The 19,186-nt window shown below is 42.7% G+C and overlaps 1 protein-coding gene across 1 annotated transcript; it reads right to left on the reverse strand.

The window, feature by feature from the left end:
• Window positions 1-1,296: 1,296 nt before the first annotated feature.
• LOC120895741 (zwei Ig domain protein zig-8-like) lies at window positions 1,297-17,086 on the reverse strand. Its single transcript, XM_040299318.1, has 9 exons — window positions 16,350-17,086; window positions 11,692-11,908; window positions 10,251-10,405; window positions 9,534-9,611; window positions 9,184-9,316; window positions 5,730-5,849; window positions 5,499-5,601; window positions 3,983-4,080; window positions 1,297-2,502 (listed from the first exon to the last, which is right to left on the reverse strand). The coding sequence occupies exons 2-9, from the start codon at window positions 11,732-11,734 to the stop codon at window positions 2,246-2,248; spliced, it is 987 nt and encodes a 328-aa protein (XP_040155252.1). The 5' UTR covers window positions 11,735-11,908; window positions 16,350-17,086; the 3' UTR covers window positions 1,297-2,245.
• Between the last annotated feature and the right edge of the window lie 2,100 nt (window positions 17,087-19,186).

Below are 19,186 nucleotides of genomic sequence, written 5' to 3' on the forward strand. Positions count from 1 at the left end.
AGCCGTGGAAGCTAATCAGTGCCGGCTAGTGGCGCTGGATTTGGGACGGTTGGTCTCCATCCCACGCATCGTTCACGACGAAATTCTTCTTAGTAGGTTTCCTGGAACAAACGCACCAGTAAAGAGCGGATTGCCTGCTTTTACCGTGCAATACTTACCAAAACCGCTTACAGTTTGGCCAAGCTCACATTGATGGAAAATCGTTTTCCCTTCTTGCCCTGGGTCGACATTCGGGTGAAGACTCGTTACGCCCCAGAGCAGCTGGAACGTCTCAAATCCCCGCTTCCCTTGCTCCTACTTAGCAAACCTCCTCGTGAAAGGCCATTATGAAAGGCCCATTCAGGCAGATTCGTCCAGCAGTCCGGCAATCGCTCGTTGAAATGAACCCATCCGTGGCGATTAGTTACCAGCTGGTGAGCTTACTCTTCCGTCGACAAAATCTAATTTCGATGATGAGAAGTTCTACGCTGATTCGATCGCTGCGGCAAAGGGGGAATTTCGCCCCACCGACTATGCCCACACCGGACCGACCGGTCGGTGTAAGGTTGTTCACAGTTTTCCGGACTTATCGGACTTGTGGTAGAGCTTACGGTCCCGCACGAAGACTTAATTATCTCCTGCAATAATAATCATCAGCATCCCATGGCGGCCCGGAACATCAACTGGCCAGGTGGTGCGTTCGAGTAGCCGATCGTCCTCCGTCTGTGATTTTGATTGGTACGCGCCAGGAATATTGAAGGAAAGTCAAAGTTTTGAATGCCGGTTGTGCTCGAAAGTTATGGCTCTCCACTAAAGATTATCGTTGTCGCTCGAAATAGTGATCCCGCTGAGCGAACCAGGTGATATTATGTCAAATTAATTAACACTTCCAATACTACACGGTACATTAGGCGATAACTTTGTCTCGAATGCTGGAACCATCAACCATCAACACCGCTCTAATTTGTCCCGACACGGCCAAGTTGGCGCTGGGATGCCCTAGGTGAAGGTGGAAGAAGTGGTGGTGATAGTCTGTTTGATCAAGCAGCTTTCAGACCTCCTTGCCTGTTGCTCGATGCAGGTGAAATTTAGTGGTAAACTAATTCACTTTCCCCGAATGCTGAGCCCAGTCAGTGAGGAAGAGATTTCGGCTGTGAAGGACTACAGTTAAGATAATGTTACGAGCTTGTCAACACTTTCGTGAGTTGTTTAATAATACTGAATCGTCTTTCTGCGCTCGTTTCTTATAGCTTTTCTTTCGCTTGGATTTTGTCAGTTTCACAGTTCTGGTCGGTGCCAGACAAACAAGGGCTGCAGTTGAAAGTTGTGTTTCAAATGTGTTTATTTCATCAAATGGCAAACTCCATCTAATTTTGTATACATATTTGGAGATGAAATTATCCTCTTTTATCTACCTAGAGTGTGAGTGTGCCTTTCATGGGTGTGTCTGTGTGTGTGGTTGTGTTGTTTTTGTTTTGCTTTGCTATCAAAGAAACGTATCGAACATATGCGCCGGTACCGGTCGAAGCGGTTGAAGAAAACTAGCGCACGTCTCGTGCATTGAATGATTCAATTCCGAACCGACACCGATTCAAACCAGGGCGATCGATCGGAAGCAAAAAAGCAACGCGCAAAGGAAAATGCAGTCCGGCTTCTATTGCCACGGTATGCTTCAGTTGTTTCGCCATCGGTTCCATACGTGCGATTCCCCGGTCGGCGGATCTTACGCTCGTTCGGTTGACGCTGGGAAGGGCATTATATTCCCAGCGCCCGGCAAAAGAGCGGGAAGAAAATTTAATCCAGGCTTGCCGTCGACTACACTCGGTTGATTTGTTCTCTTTCATATTACCGAACCATTCGTTTGCGGAGGCATGCATGTGTGTTGTGCAGAGCACTTGCCTTAGGTATGTATGATGAATCAGAATGCTCGCTATGAATGAAGATATTTTCGATTTTGTCTGTACGGTTTTATTTTTGTGAGCGTGTGTGTGTGTGCACTGCTCGCCTTTCTTTAAGCTGCTCCCAGGACACTTAGCGTCCTAGCCACGTGTGGTGGATGCAACGATGGGGTAAAGGTGCAGTTCGAACGGAGGTGCCGTTTTGCAGCAAATGAAACAATAAATTTCCCCGCAACTGCAGGGCACTACTGCGCGGGGAGCGCGGAAAGGTTTCGCTGGACAGTGCGACGTGTGGCCGTGCCCGGGTGCATCATCATACGTGCGAGATTCCATTTGGCGCCCGGTATGCCAAATTGCGAAACTTTGTGCTAGCTGGGATGGGTGGAAAAAACGATCGTTTCACAACGCCGGCCCGAAGCAACGCCACGGGCCGAACGATGGGATGCCGTTGGTCGCTGCAGGATATTTCTCTGTCCACCGGAACGCCGGGAGCAGCACCGATCGCTCAGCAGGTAGAGCAAAGTGGCCAGGTGCAATAATAATAGTATGCACATGCTGCGCCGTAACGTTCGGTGACCGACGGTGCTGGGGGCCGCATTGTGCTGCATTGCCGCTGGATGCTCACCTGCAAAAGAAGGGGAAGGGTGGTGGGCGATATTTTTTTGTTGTCTTTGTTGACGGCCATTGTATGGTTGGTGTATTTTCGCTCGCGCGAATGTTTACATCACGCTCGTAAAGGCTTACAAGCGACAGATTTATTCAGAAGGTGGTTTGTTTTTGTGCAAAAAAATAAATGGTAGCTAAAACGGGATCCCTGCAAAGCAACTCAATTTAATGCTGCGAAGGCATTTGCGTTTCGAGAGTTTATAGAAATAGCTATTGCACGGGTTGTTTATAATTTATATAATGGAACAGATGTAGAAGGGACGGCGTGCAAGATTGAAAATAATATCGCTTTAAACAAATGTGTTATCTGACTACTCGTTTTTTATAATATAAATCAATCGATTCAAAATTCTTGATAAAGTACAAGCAATGACCCCAACACAAGCACGAATGAGCGTTATCTGTTGAATTCCTTTCGTTAAAGCAAAATTCAGAACGTTGCTCTTAAATTCATAACTTAAGCATATCTCTAAAGATGATCCCCCATTGCAGTAGTCGGTGATGCAGTACACGAACATGTGGCCTAGAAAACGATCGTGTATCAGGAAGCACAACGCCTTTACGGTCTCGGTCGGCATACCACTGTGATGCACATACGGGACATGCGTCCAACATAAATAGTCCTGGAGGCTCAAGCTGCCCCATAGAAAAACGGTTCTCAAACAAAGCTGGATATAAATCGAATTTTACATGTTCCTGCTCAGGGAACTGACTCGGAGCCCGGGTGTGTTGTGTTGATTTTTTAGCTCCGTTTCACTTCACCCGAAAAGATGCGACAGGAATACGTTGATACGTGTAATCCCAGGCGCTTAAAACCAACCCAATGTCCTTGCTGTCAATAATTCGGCCCACTGTGTGCGGGGGGGGAGGCACTGGGCACAGACGGAAACGACCCTTATGTAAATGAGACGATGCTATTTGGAGAATTAACTTCAACCGGGTGCCTCTGGTCGAAGAAACACGCACGAGCATACGTGGGGCAGAGGTGGATAAGAAAGTTGGAAGTGAAAAGTATGTATAAAAAAGTATAAAAAAAACCGAATACAACAAAATACATGCAAACGATTCAAAACGAAGCACAATCCATTTTGCCGCTACGTGCCTGCTCATTCATCCATGTGGTACTTTTGTGTCTTTGTGTGTCCTGCGAGTGTGTCCAGGAGAGAGCCTCCTCTTACACATATCATGGCATTATGACGCTTCTTTACACCCATTGCAATGAAAATTGTGGTGTTTTTTCCTTCGTGCTGCTGTACGTGTGCTTCCGTTTTTTTCACCCCTTGCATGGTTGTCTGTATTACACTTGCTTTGTGCATTCACTGTTCGTGCAGGGTTCCGTATGCAAGTGACTATGGTTCTACCTCCTGCCTTCATCGCCATCCCTCCTCATACATGATCAAATACAATTCGTATGTTGGCTCAAGTCAACCATAACTTACCACTAATTACATGAGCATAGACGCTTGCAGAGCGGGCCATCGTCGGTACACAGGTGTAGTTTCCGGTATCGCCCTGAATAGCTCGCTTTATCTTTAATCTGTGTCCGCCCGTATCCGCCGGCAAAGCAGGGCAGCCACAGCACACAGCCGAAGAAGAAGAAGAAGTAACCGCAGGGTCCACAAAAACGGTGCAGTGCCGGCGCGCACATGTTGGTTTGGTTTGTGTTGCGGATTGTGGCGGAGGTCCAACATCAATATTATCGTCCAATCCCACCCCAGGTGTGCAGGAGAGAAAAAGAGGAGGATCGAGATTAACAACTAAAGCTATCACCGAAAACCACAATTCGGAACATATTCACCACCGTCGCCCGTGGTCGTCGTCTCGGTCCCGGGTCTGGCTAGCGCCGTCAAAGGTGGAATGCAATTGTCTAGTTACCTGAACCAGTGCAACCATTGCTGGCTGGGTGATATTTGCATACTCATGTATATTACGGAGCACTCATCTCACCCTTTTAGCAGACACCCACTGGCTGCCCTGCTTAGCTACACAGTACAAACCTCCTAATTCTGCACCCATAAAACCCTTCTTTACTCGCCGAAACACTCCACCCCCAGCGCACGGGTGTGAGCGCAATCCTGGAAGAATGCACCGTTGCGTGAAGCATAAAGCTCTGGGAGCGCCTTACAAAACCGAGCTCGGTGCAGCTTTTCATCCTTGCGGGAAGTCATCATTGGCCGGAGAGGAGCCGGAAAACAAAGGTGCCGGTTGGGTTGCGTTTGAGCTGTAAGGATTTTGTTTCTGTGAAGTTTGCTAGCTGCAATTGCAGCCATGATGCAATCGTACACTCGGATAGCCGAACGGGGTTTCGTAATTGCTTTCTCTGCTTCTCGCTGTTCCTGAGACGTTCGGAATAATAATGGTAAGGTTGAGGAAGATGGGTCGGCCATAGGGGTATTTTTATGATATAGTTTCATTTCCTATTGTAGCTCACCCTGCTGGGTACATCATTGCGACTATAATTGGAGAGATATCTACTTTAAAAAGGGACAGAGCTGGACAAGAAACTTTGGATCCGAACACAGACTACAGGGTGATTTAACTTTATCTCTTACGAAATGGCAAAGGTTGATTAACGAAACCATGCATTGTTATTTAGCTTAAAACTTGTGTGCATTGTTCAGAAACATCCAACGCCACGGTTTAGGATTGCGCTTTATCTTGAAGGGATTTCACTGAAGGCAGATAATTACAAATGAAAGGAATCATTCATTAAATTCACAATCCCTCAGCCATTCCAATATTCACAATTGTCTTCGAAGCTAGCGAATTGACCTCAGATTTCAATCACAGCCCTAACACAACACCACCGTGACGAGCTGTAACCGTTCGTGACAAACGCCGACTAAACGACCGAGACGACGCATATCGTACGGGGACGGGTGGATGGGTCAGTGCAGAAGAGGCACAGCGGCATTCTTGTTCAATTATTTCGCTCTGCTACACTTTTATTATTACCTAGATGTCAGGGCATCTGTCCAATCTGTTTCGATGGTGATCCGTCCACGATCGCCCGAATGGATGTCGTTTTCCTGTGCGAGGGGCTCCACCAGCGTGTTTCCTGCAAAGGCAACAAAACCGTACCGGCACAGAATCACGTCAGATGAGAGCGAAATAAATTAAAGACATGTCTGCAGACAGTCAGTGTGGTGGGCCGCTGATTTCGTGAGGCGACCTGGCAGGACCTACCCTTGTACCAGAAAACCGTGCCTAGTTCGTGTGGTCCTTGCTGGATGACGCAAACCATGGTTATCTCACTGCCCGATTTTATGAATATGTCCGACGGTCCCAATATTCGTGCACGCAGCTCTGCGGTGTGGCATGGCAGGAGAAGAAACGCATAACATATAAGCTTCCGATGGTACGATACGATAATTTCAAATAGAGGGTAAAGTAACCAATCGTAGGGTGAATTGTTTCCGTGTCTGTCCAGCTACTAACCTAACCTACTGCATCATTGGCATCGTTTTGGTGGCTTCAAAAGTGAATTTAGTCGAACATTGATGTTTTTGGTTACGTTTGCTCTACGTCACTAGCAAGCTTACCAGTTCTGATTGAAAAGCAAATTCCCACGAGCATTTGGAACTGCGGAAACTGCTCGCACCCGGAAGAGTTCAACACGCTAAAGTAAACTAAACTATGTTGCGTTAGCACCATAGTTGCTTCTTTTGCGAAATGCCACAAAAAGCCCGTATACCGTTGGGGCCGACTCGAATGAAATCATTTTCCAAATTTAAATAAACACTTTTCCAACCTCTTTTGCCTGGGTGAAAAGCGAAAGAATAAAAGAGCTGGGGGAAAATATCCCCCCCTCTTTGGCTGGGTATGTATGTTGGGAAACAGAAAAAAAAACAAAATCGCCCAACATCAACAGGAATGTGTTGACTTTTCTATCCCACCACCGTTCGCCGTACAATGCGGCGAAGTGAAATTGCGTTCGAACAACGTTTGCGAACGCTGCAGCGAAAGGCGGCACACGGCAACACCGGAAGAGAGATTTCGCATCAGAAAAGTTCGGTTTTCCGACAAACTAGCCTTTTTTTCAGACTACGTGCGTCCTGTCTGTGCGTTTGTGGGTGTGTGTGTGTACTCACCACCAAAACGGCACAGTTTATGTGCAGCAAAAGTGCAAGAAAGGCATCGTCTTCGAGCCCTGGCGACGCTGTGCCTTTGGCAGGGCAGCAAAGATAATGCCGGGGAAGACGTCGCGTTTGCCGTGCTGAGGCGGGATGTGCAAGCTGAGTGCCGGGAACAGCAACGGGCGAGGAAACCGACAACCGGTACGGAGATGTCGGAACCCCTTGGGCAAATATTTAAATGAAACTTCGACCGGCCGAAGCTGTGCGCAAAGCGGTGCGTTTTTGGGAAACCATTTAGGCAGATGACAACTCCCGTCGTATGGTGTCGCTCGGTGTGTTGGTGTGTGTGTACTTATAGCCAGTGCTCGGAGAAAGTTTGGTGTTCGGCGTGAATGTTGTTTGGTCGTGTTGTTTGTCAACTGCCGTGGAGCGCACAACGGCAGCAGGGCAGGTCGTGTGCAAGTTTTCCAATGATTTTTTTGCTCATCCGTTTGGCGAAAATTCATGAAGCGTGAGAAAAACTAAAGCCATAAACAAACAAATTGTTTTCCGTCTGCCCAAATTGACATCTGACGTGCTCGGTGGCTGTGGGGCATGTGTACGGGTCGCCGTCGGTAAACAGGTTCATTTGCCTACCGGACAGATGCTGGTCCGCTCCGATCGGTATGTGGCGTCGGTGGCATGTGGGTATCCGCTGCACAGCAGACGGCTTAGACGCCCGCTAATGGATGGGAGTGTTTATGAGCATGTTATCAACACCGACCTACATCAAATTTAACACCACATTTCGACGCCTCCGGAGCCGAAAATGAGGGTTGCGCGCGATAGCGAACGGTCACGCGTGGAGCATATTACAATGGTCGGAAAATCAATTAACCCGTCCTCTACGTACTACGGCGCACTTGGTCTCGGGCGAAAGTAAAAGCTCAGCACTTTGGCCCTATAATCCACCACTAACTCCTATCGTTCGGGGCTTATACGGGGGGCTTTCCGTCTACCGATCCGACTGGACTCGGGTGCATGCCTATGAACCATTTCGCACCCTCCCTCCACTGCTTTGGACATACAATGGAGCTTTCATTACGAATCACGCCGAGAGCGGCAGGGCGTTGTTACGGCACCGTAGCCGTTAAAGTGTGGTACGGCCCAAGCGGTACCCAAGCCGTCAGGTTAATGGGCAGGCAGAAAACATAGAGACAGTGAAGGCTTGAGACACACTACACACACCCAATGAGTGTCTTGCTCATTTAGCCAATCAGTGTTGCTCGTAAGCAGGTTATGGTAGGGGAGTAGTGATTAAACTTTTACGCTTAGCTCCAGCACTGGGTGGCTCTAATGTGGGCCGCAAAGCACGGCAGGGATATTAAGCGGCCCACTGTATGGTCGGGCAAGTGTTACAATAATTATAATATTTTTAATTCGAAGTTTTTGCGAATTCACGTCGAAAAAATCAAGTCGAGACAATGAAGAAAATTTTTTTTCTTAAAACTCAAATTCAAACCGAATGGAACGCAAGCTACGATTATTTGAGAGAGCAATATTTCAAGGCTTCAATTCTCAAACCTTTCTTTTTGTTTTGTTCCGAGCTTCACATTCACGTGAAATCATTATTACAACAAAATATGTAATTATATTTAAATATGTCTGCATATGGTTCGTTTTCCCTGTAACTCAAGGTGTCTTCGGATACGAAGAACTTGGGAACAAAATCATGCAGACCAAATTGTGCTACGACGTAATATCTGACGGTATTTTAATGTAACACGCATGCCAGAAGATGCGGCACCGGGGCCATACGTACGTCCTCCTTAAAAGGTTTCGGTAACCTTTGGTATGTACGTATGCGTTTTTGAGCATGATGAAGGTGTACCCCGTTAGTGCACACTCACACACGCATAGGCATGCATATACCACTCCATCCCCATCAGGACCATACTCGGATAGCCGAAGGACAAAGTTATTAAATTTACGTCTCAGCAGTGAGCAGTGCAAAAAAGGAAAGAAGCCAAACACGACAAGGCCAATTACGCCCTGTGGCTTTGAGCTAAACCAGTACACACACACATACACTCACATACACGGGCACCTACTACTGAGGCTCGTGTTCGCTTTTTTCGCATGAAAACTGGTGCCCCATCCGGACATCCTCGCAATCCTCCATGGGGTATGAGTTGCCGCCTGCCGACCTGTACGTTGTGAATGAAATGTGAACAGTTGTGTGCGTGAGCGGGATGCTGCTGTGCTCCTTGTTTATTTCATGCCCGGGTGAGTTTTTAAATTAAATTAGATGATTTATTCTGCAAACTTGTGCTCCACTTTCAGGCTGAAATGCATCACCTCAAAAAAGTTTTTGCCACTGAAAGCCGAGGCGTTAGCCATTGAAAGGAAAAGGTTACCCGAGGTGATGCTGCAACAATGCGAGAAGGGTGAAGCCCAAAAGTAAAAAAAAAATGGAGGACGCAGGGTTTTTGAGGCACCAGTTATGGTTTCTGCTGCCAGCGTTTCGCTTCTCTGACCAATTACCAATCCCACAACATAATAACCTCCGCTTGTTGTAAACTCACCAATTACATTCAACACATATGACAGGGACATTTTCGGTTCGGTGTTGATTTGGCATTCGTACACGCCCGAGTCTCGTGTTTGGGGGTATTTTATCTGCAGCGTCCAGTTGACGGAACCTTCCGGCCGTATCACCTACGGTAGTAGTGGAAGAGAAAAAAAGTAATCGGCAAACGGAAAATGGGTCAAAATTCCACTTAAACTTCTACGTAGGGTGTGCACTAATTGATTGGATTTTCCACACCGGCACCTGTGGCCAGCCAGCCGGGAGTTGGCGTGTGAGTGGTGGAAGCTGAGCTTTTTTTGTACCTAATCAATTTTGACTGTGGAGAAAGTTGTGCCCAAAACGTACCTGAAATCGTTGGTCCGAGGTGTAGGTTGATGCTCCCATCGTAAGTATATGCAGATCACGCTGCCGAATCCACGCAACCTATGCAAACCGTAAAATTCCATCAATTTATTCAGAGTTTCAATTAACACTAGCGTTTAATGAAAGATTGATGATGTATAATTTAATTACATTGTGGTGCGGCTCTATTCACGACTGCTCCAGTATCTGGACGCAGTCATCGAATACCAGTCGCATCAGGTTTGAAACTATTTGATTAGTGTTTCATTTGATGGAAACCATTTTTGGCACGGTATGTTAAACATCAAAGGCATTTGCTTTTAAGTGAACATACGCTTTTTGTTCTGTATAGTAGTAAATAATTGATCGTTGTCTTGTATAATGATGTACATTTTTTGTAACAAGGTTTTATATACTCCCCAAGCGGTTGTTACATTGAATAAATGGTGCTGGATGGTTCATCCTTGCTAGAACACACGTCCCTGCTCATGCTTGATTGTAGCACGTTCAGGCAGTATTTTCCAAAATTAATTTAACTTCGTTTATCGATTTCAATGTGGTGTGAGAATCGATTCTCGAGGTATTGGAAATTACGCACACGGCACAAGGTATGCCTGGGCGCAATGCGTATGAGCGAGCAAGCAGTCATCGAGCGAGTGAGAGATAGAAGGAGATCAACTCTCGGAACATGTTCGAGAACAAACTGGCAGCAGTACTCACATCCTGATCGCCTAGACGCTCCACCCGGCAGTGCAGAAACCCGGTCTGGCCCACGGTTACGGTGAGATTGCGCGGCACGTCAAAGTCAAAGTACGGTTGCAATGCTTCCGACTCCTCGGTCGTGGTGGTCATTATAATGCTCGAGCTGACGGAAACTGTGCGTAAGGAAGAGAGAGAGAGAGAGAGAGAGAGAGAGAGAGAGAGAGAGAGAAAGAGAGAGGAGAGAGGGGAGAAAAACGAACAGGGCATACGTTGAGACAAAGAAAATATATGAATATTCTATAAGCGATATAGCATCCATCAGGGCAGGGGCAGAGCGTGGTTCGCAACATGATACAGACGTGCAAAAGAACAATATTGAATAAACAGCACGTTAGCAGGGCACGGTTTGACGGAGGAACCGTCTCGTAAACACACACTGTACACCTTTGCATCTGCCATGTGCGGGCGGTAAAAAAAGGAAGTAGAAAAAACTGAAAAAAAGAAATAAAAGTTTTGCTGAGCGTGGGCCCAACGCTTTTTGAAGGTAGATCGGCGTAAACGAATGTTTTCTGTGGAATCTTATAAAAATTCAGTACTGTTAGCGATAGTGAGACAATAACAAAAGGGAGGTTTAAATGAGCAGAACACTGAGATCAAACGATAAGCGGGACACCATCGGTGATGGTTCGAAAAACGTTCTTGAAAACAATGTAAATATCGACCGAATTTATATTGCACACGAATTGTTGTGTACGCTTCAATGTCTGGTGCTCATATTGGAATGATTTTTTTCTTCTGTGTATTTCGGGACGACTCTACAGCTGTGAGTTTTTGTAAAACAATAAACATTTGTTCATGAAATGTGAGTCAGCATTAACTCAGATTTGTTGTGTTTTGAAAGCAACAAAACGAAATATAACTTATTCCTACTACACACGGATGTACTAAGAACGTTATACATATTTCTATTCAGTCATTTAGCTCTTTTTCATTTTGTTTCAGTTTAAAATACCCTATCTTAAATAAATATTCATTTTTAATCATTATGAAATTATAAAACGATCAGATTTGAATCGAAACCTGAATATTTGTTTTGAGAAATATTTTGGAGATATTATTGACAATAAACATTGTCTTTTAAAAGTATTATTAGGAAAATACATAAACGAAAATTTTAAGAATGTTAAGAATTTAATTGCAATTGCTATTGTTCACAGCAATGAACGAAAAACTCATCCGTTGCAGTAACCAAGTACGATTTTAAAGGCATATTATTTTTAAAATGTAAAATTATAACAGTGTTGCAGATTTCATTCCAACAATAATATTTCTTGATGTGGATAGTAGCAGATCAAGAAAAATAACAATAATAATCATAATATTGTACGTTTTGTTGCTTTGAAATCAAATTTGCTATGGTCGCATTTCTCTAATAAAAAACAAATAGACAGATACGTACCCCAAATGATACATGATGCTCGTAGAACATTTTCTATGTGCATTTTCGGTGTGCACGACTTGCTATTACGGTTTCTTGGCGCTTAGTTGTTGTGTCATGAACTTTACTTTGAGTTGCCAATGCCATGCTGATTGGGGGCCAATTGTATATTGTGACTAGATGTCGGCATTTCTTTCCGTCATCGCAGAGAGATTAGAACGATGTTGGATGTATGTAGCTGTAAAAGAAAAATACCAAAAACATGTCTTTTAAGAGCTAAATCAAACAGTTGAGTTGATTATAATTAAGTTTACATTTTATCAATTATTTAATCACTTTTATGCTATTACATACTCAGTTACAATGTGTATCTATGGTACTAATAGCCTTACTACTAATAACTACTTATATTAAATAGCTTAGCAGCTGAAACAATTTGAAAAACCTTGATGTGTCCCTAAACGTCTGGGGCCATTCCCTGGAACGTTTTCGATTTCGAGGTTATGAAAACAATTAGAGCGTAACACTATAAATGAAGCTTTTGCTCAGGTCACCAGAAGCGAGTGGAGTGAAAATAGCTGCAAAACGAGCAGAAAAGCAGCGACGATTCAATCTTCTATTTTCAGCTCCTGGTTGCCATTTTCTTGCCCGGGCTCCAGTGTTAGCTATTTGGCACCGAACACATTCTGCCCAGGCGTCATTTAGCTTTACTGGAGAGCCCTTTTCCGGTTTCTGGGCCGGGCCAGTGATAGTGATCAAATTATTGTGCGACAGGCGGGAATGCTCTGGGCACCTATTTTAGCACCTTTCGTGTGAAAATTGGGAATAGAAGATGCTACCACCGACACGATTGTGCTTTTTGCCGGTGAACGGCCGCAAAGGTGTAGACGGAAAAAGTTGTCCGTGTCCGTTAAAAAGGGTGTCCGGTTGCGAAAGCGGGTACAGTTCTTAAACATTCTTTGCCAAATAATTTGCCAAAAATGTTTTTGTTGTGTGTGTGTTGTCAATGTTTGTCAATGTTTGCAACCAACTCGCTCTGATGGGTGTTGAAAATACTTTTCCAGTAAATTTGAAAATCGTGTTCCATAAAATATCGCTGCAAAGCGCTGAACAATGGAAAATGAAAAGAAACCAATTATGGATGCACAAAACGAATCCGCTGGAAGCAATCAAACGTATTTTCGATGAAAGCATTCCCAACGCTAAACAGTGCACTACCATTTTACATCCCTAACGAGTGTAGGATGTGATTTCGAAGCAAACATGTTTACATAAGAATGCCACATCAAGGGAACAGAGCCGAGTGAACAAACAATTTTGACGAACAAAAAGCTGTCTCTGCATCGAACAACCGAACAGTAAGAGAAAAAAAACACACAATCCTCAGTGAAAACCTCAAAGCTGCTGCAGAATGCTCGACTGGTTGTAACGAGTACGTCGATGTTGTACGGAATAAAGACACAATATACCGCTTGCCGCACCACGTTTTGCCTATCAAAGCCGGATATCTCATTGATGTACATCGAGTAATTGAGTTGGTCGCCACTTTGTCGCCTTCCGGACCATTTGAGAGCGTGTTACGGTGGGTTCGCAAAAAAGCCCCTCACTTTGGTGAAGGATAGTCGAAGCGCATCGAACAGCGTACCGGCAAAACTCTTCCATCCGCTCCCCCGACAATGGCAGTTGTGGCAGATTTGCCGTACACACTGCGACGTATTGCATCACCAGCGATGTCTACAATTGTGCTGAATACACCCGCGGCCCAGGAGATGCGGGTCCGACATTTTGTTGGTTCGACATTGTATTGCGCGTTGCCGTACGCTCGTTTCGACTTTACCAATAAATAGCAATGTGCTCGGCAACTGCTCGATAAATAAAGCGTTTGCCTTGTACGAGTGCTCTTTGCCTTCGCTATTGCTTCGCCGGACGGATATCCCGGATGGCTTCGCGCCTATTATCTTCCGCGGCTGGGCCGTCCGGAAATTTATTGGCGCGCACGGAAATCGATATGTTACATTTGTTCGCTTGTTTTTATTTTATTTTTAACACTGTTGTTTTCGTGCGCTCCAACGATTCCCTGTATCTTAATGCGTTTATCAGTAGGGGTAGGTTGGTGTGTGTGTGTGTTTTTGTGTTGTTCTGTACTCATTCTACACATTCTCCCCCTGTAGTTCAAGGGGAAAACAGTCAACAGCGGCCGGTTTTCTTCTCGCGGTTCGCTGCAGGTTTGTTTTGCAGCGTGGCGGCTAGAAATAAGATGGGCCTATAAAATTCATTGGAACCCAGCGGTGATAAAAGGCACGACCGTGAAGCAAGGATGGAACGGGCAGCTACACAACCTTGTACATGTCAGGGATGGCACGTGGGCAAGGACGAGAGCAGGACGGCATGTTTTATGATTTGTGAGTCGATCGTAACCTAGAGCCCAGCAGCACATCGTTGTGCGTTTGGGGCACAGTGTCAAACAACAAGGTTGTCAACGAATGTAACGGAAAGCAATACGGGCGGCTTCCGATACGCACTGGATGTGATCAACAGGGTGGAAGATGATTGTAACGACACTATCAAAGATTTAGTGCTTTGCATCGGAATTGAATTGTATCGGTTCGTTGGGGAAAGCGGTACTTCCGATCGCTGACATGTCAAGTGATCGGAGAGATGAATAATTAGAAGCCGAATGTGCAAGCTTTCAATATCATTTCAATGTACGCTATGTGCCATTGAAATTGAATAAAAATACATTGTTATCTTCAAAACTGGCTGCTGCGGAAAACAAGAACGTAAGTGTTTAGTGACATAATATAGGATTTAATACATCGACAATTTAAACAAAAAAAATTTTTTTGTTTCGTAAATTGTTGAGGATTCATTTTTATTACTCTGGAAAACTGTTGCTATAGTTTTATATTTGGTTAAGGAAATAAAAAAAAGTATTCTAAATCCAAAGTATATCTCTGAATCCCAGAATTATAAATGAAACTAAGAGGAAGATTAAGTATTGAGCAACAATAACCACGAGCAAGCTTAAAGCTTTCTGCGTGTAGTCAAGCCTTAAAATTGTGAAGGATTCTACGATTTATTTAGAAAAAAATCACACGTATCATGATGTGATAGTCATTGTCATAGATTATCTACAGACATTTGTTAATTTCACAAAGACGACTTCAGCTGTACATACATGCAGCTCAAGCTGTGCATAGAGATACATAAAACTAACTTAAAAGCACATGCTAAACAAATCCAACATTTTCAGTGCATAATTTTGACTGACTGAAATTATCGTTTGATGTCCAATAAAAAAAATTTACTTGGATAGATGTTTTTGCATCCAAATCTGATGTATTAAAAAAAAGTCATGTTGTACTAATTGCTCCCTCACAATGCAAGTTGTGCAATTTTATTTATCTACTTTATATATGTTGGACATATTTAATAAAAATTCAACTAATTATTGGTATTAAACAGAGGTAATCACTTGAAACTATTATTTTTAGGAACGTATTCTTTTTTAACATAAATAACTCAGTCTTATTTTAAGAAAACTGAAAGGCGCATTTATTTTACTAATACTACAAGACAAACCTGGATATGGAACGTTTGACTTTGCAGACGTTCCTAACAAGACATTTTATATGTTCTATAAATACCGTATCCAAGCAGCGATTGCTTCAGCTGAAAAATGCTTGCTGTCAAGCTCAAAAAAGTTATTCCATAGCAATAAAAACCAACGCAAAAAAAGGTTTATTGTTCGAGGTGAATGAAATTTCGGACACAGCTCAGGTCATCCGTGGTTCTTACTTTCTCAAAAGTCACACATTCCTACTCTACGCGAATCAAACTGGATCCCATTTTCCATCAGTCTATTTTTATCCACTTTTATATTCTTCTTTCCCTCCCATCGTATATCCTCTCTTGGGTTGCTAACGCGATAGTACAAAACCATTATAGGAAAAAGATTTAATTTCAGATAAAAGAATCGCAACATTTTTACATGTTCCAGGTACTGGAAAAGCATATTTTTGCTTCTTGCCGTCCATGCTCGCCAACATCCGTCATTTGCGGGAAGGCAGAACGCATCCTGCGCTTGGGCTATTAGCTAAAATTCTAGCGAACGGAAACGAGCGTTATGATGAACATTAAAAATTACGTTAATGTGATCCCCGACGGGTCAACCATGGTGTAGCGTTTGTCATATCCAGCCGGTTGGTAATGTGCTCATTTGCATGCGTAGCGTGCGGAAGAGTCCTCGCATACTCCATTAGTGGGCAAATTAAGTGAACCTAAAACATAAGTGCTTCCAGAAGCTCACGATGTAAACATCTTGCGTCTGTGAAAGCGATTGGACCGCTGGGTATGGGGCCGTAAATGGATTTTCGTTTTCATTATATGCCGTGACATCAGATAAGGTTTGTTAAATAAATCAGCTCATTCGTCTGCAATTGACGTTTATTATAAAAAAGCTCCTTTCGAAAAAATAAAAAAAGTCTGTTACATTTCTTGCATTAAAGTTTACTTTATGCGTTAGAGCACAAATATTACAAAATTACTGCTTTGTTCTATTTTCAAACATATTTTCGTTTTTTTGTAAGTATAATGTTAATTTAAAAAACACATTAATCTTTGCTAACGCCCTGTCATAACTAAAAAAAAACAAAACCATCATTTCATATGATACTTACTTTTCTTCACTATGTGTTTTATTAAAATTCTTCTTTTATTTCATTTCAACCTGACAGGCTCTTAGTATGTTTACTCAGGCATGATACAAGAACCAAACACTCCTTTGTTGTTTAATCCAGTATGAACTACGCTTTATCAGACCACAATTACAACCGTTTCGCAAACAACACTAAAGTGATAGATTTTGCTGTGTCGAATATATTGAATGCACTTCTCACAGTCACTTCCACTGTAATCCATTAGTTGATAATTACGATGATGCATTCCCATCTACCACTCTTTGCTGTCACTTTCGATGCGGCAAAGATATTCTTGATTCTGTCACTCCCATATGCAACTCAATCAATATGGTATCGAGAAGTGCATCATGCTTGGTACGCTCCATTCAATGAAACAATCATCACAACGAAAATTTGATTATCCACCAACCAGTCGCACGATCTTGAGTGATTTGCTTTGCAGTGCTTGAGCACGATTTGGACACAAGTGACGTTTCGTTCAATGTCACTACGAAAACTTTCAATAACCACACACTGCGTATTTCCATCCACTAGGTCACATTTTTAGTATTATTTTTCTACTTCTCTTAGCTCTTCTCACTACGAATAGCCATGCAGTTAGGATAGCAGAACTGGTATTTCAAAATCGATTCGAACACAGTTCATATACGTGTCAACTTCTACCGACTACGGGCGCTACACTGAGCCGTAGCTGTCATCTGAGCAGTTTTCTTAGCCGCCCTATTACTTCGATGCCAATTTCCAGCTGAACGCTGGAAAATGGTCAACAAACCTGCTCACCAAGCTCGCTCTCAGCTGCTCTCACGCCATTTGATTGTCATCTCTTGGAATTGTTCCTCTCGCAGCGCATCGTTTGCGAGAAAGCACTCATGAGTTGCCTTTTCGCTGCTCTTATTGAGGTAGGCTAAATCCAAGAGGAGCAAAGAAGCTGCATGTTGTTCCCTATGCTACCCAGCTTCTTCAGTTGAATTTCCTAACACAAGCACTCAAACGCTCGTTGCATTTGAAGTGAGCACCAATGAAATGCTTGCAGCAATCGTTAACGTTCGGAAAGCCTTGCCATCAGTTTTGACCTTTCTCACTGGTTGAAATCTAGAGCGAATGGAATATGGCTTTAATGATGTATGGATTATTCCTAAGGTTGGTGTAGGTTTGGGTTTACCTGCTTTGGTAAAAACTTTTGTGAAGTCAACTTAAACAAGAGTAAATATTCGTGCAATCTTGAAATATTGAAATATCACAAAGATTGTTTTATTTAATATTTTTAAATAAAACAAAAGTATTATGAAATGAATTATTTTAATTACAAACTAATCCTTTTTTAAACTATTCTTTTTACTTTCAGAAGTCGTAATTTAAGATTGTCGTATAAAGTGTTGCTTTTTGTTTTATGTATTCTTAATTAAAAGGCACAGTTATATATAAAGATCAAAAAGTAAATTATAGTTAGATCTTTTAGAGAGATTTTAACACACAAAAATAATGCTGTTATAGTGTTCTTTAAAGCATGTTATTTCAGTCTACATTATGTATCATTAATATATACAAGGGTAATTCTTAATTTATCGTTATTGATTTAGGTTGAGCATGGTTTAGTATACCCTAATAATTTCTTCCAGCGTAGTCTACTGATTTTATCTGCCCGAAGAATATTCAAGAAAAGGAACCAAATTTATGTTGGGTAAAATGTCAGGTTTGCAACACACTATGAATTTTCTCCAATATTATTTACTGTTGTTGACATAAGGAAACCCGACTACTGTGGGCCAAATCTTTCGGATCTACTGAAAATTTACTAGCACGGAAATGCAGGATTGATGAGTTGTCTTACTTCCTTCGAACCATTAACAGAAACTTGTTTGTGGTTGTGGACAGTTTTGGTGTTTTTTTTTATAGAATACGCTACGTTCAGAATAGCAGTGAGGCTAGTATTTACCATACGATTAATTTATTTGTATTGGAATCATGAATGTTATATTTTTACGTAATTTAACGCATATTGTATTGCTAGATCATATGCATTGTCGTGCATGTTTAAGAAGTAAATTAATTAAGCATAAAATCTCACATTTCATTGGGATTTACATTACACAAGTAATGGAGGCGCATGGTTTTTTACTGAAACACCAATAATCTTTTCAGGTTAAGTTCATTCAAAGAATTTTCAGCCTTTTTTCATATCATAATATTTTCCGCTTTTTGCTACGAAAAACGGAACTTTTGCAATCATTATGACTATACACTCGTCCGGATCATTTTCACGAGTTATCATTGGTGGAATACCGTAGTTCTCGCACGAGCTGAGTGATGATTTAATCGGTTTAATAAGCTTATCACCAACTACCTATCAACAATGGGTGACAGTTGTTGCCGAACGTTGAAACCAAATCAATCAATTATAATATTTGCATGCATTATGGTAATTTTATCAATGATGATTGGCTTGGCAACTGAATTACAAATAATACAGGGAAAGGTAGTGAAATCTCGAGTAAAAAAAACTGCAAAATTGAATTTGTCATAAAAACTTGAAATACATCAATTGTGAGAAAAATACAGCCATTTCAAGATTTGTTTGTGTATAATTGTTACGTTACTTATATGGTGTATTTTTAACTGGATTATTGTCATTGCAACAAATCTGATATAATCTGGTCGTGGAGCACTTAATGCAATTTTTCCGCACGACATGCAGTATGCAGCATGTGCTTTATTGTGTGATGGCATGCTTGATGAATGTATTCTCCGAGAATGCTGCCCTGAATGAGCATTTCGTGACCGGATGCTTCCCACCAGTCGGCTTTTGAAACGAATTG

Source organism: Anopheles arabiensis, chromosome 2, assembly GCF_016920715.1.
Source record: "Anopheles arabiensis isolate DONGOLA chromosome 2, AaraD3, whole genome shotgun sequence".
In the NCBI taxonomy this organism is placed as follows: Eukaryota; Metazoa; Arthropoda; class Insecta; order Diptera; family Culicidae; genus Anopheles; species Anopheles arabiensis.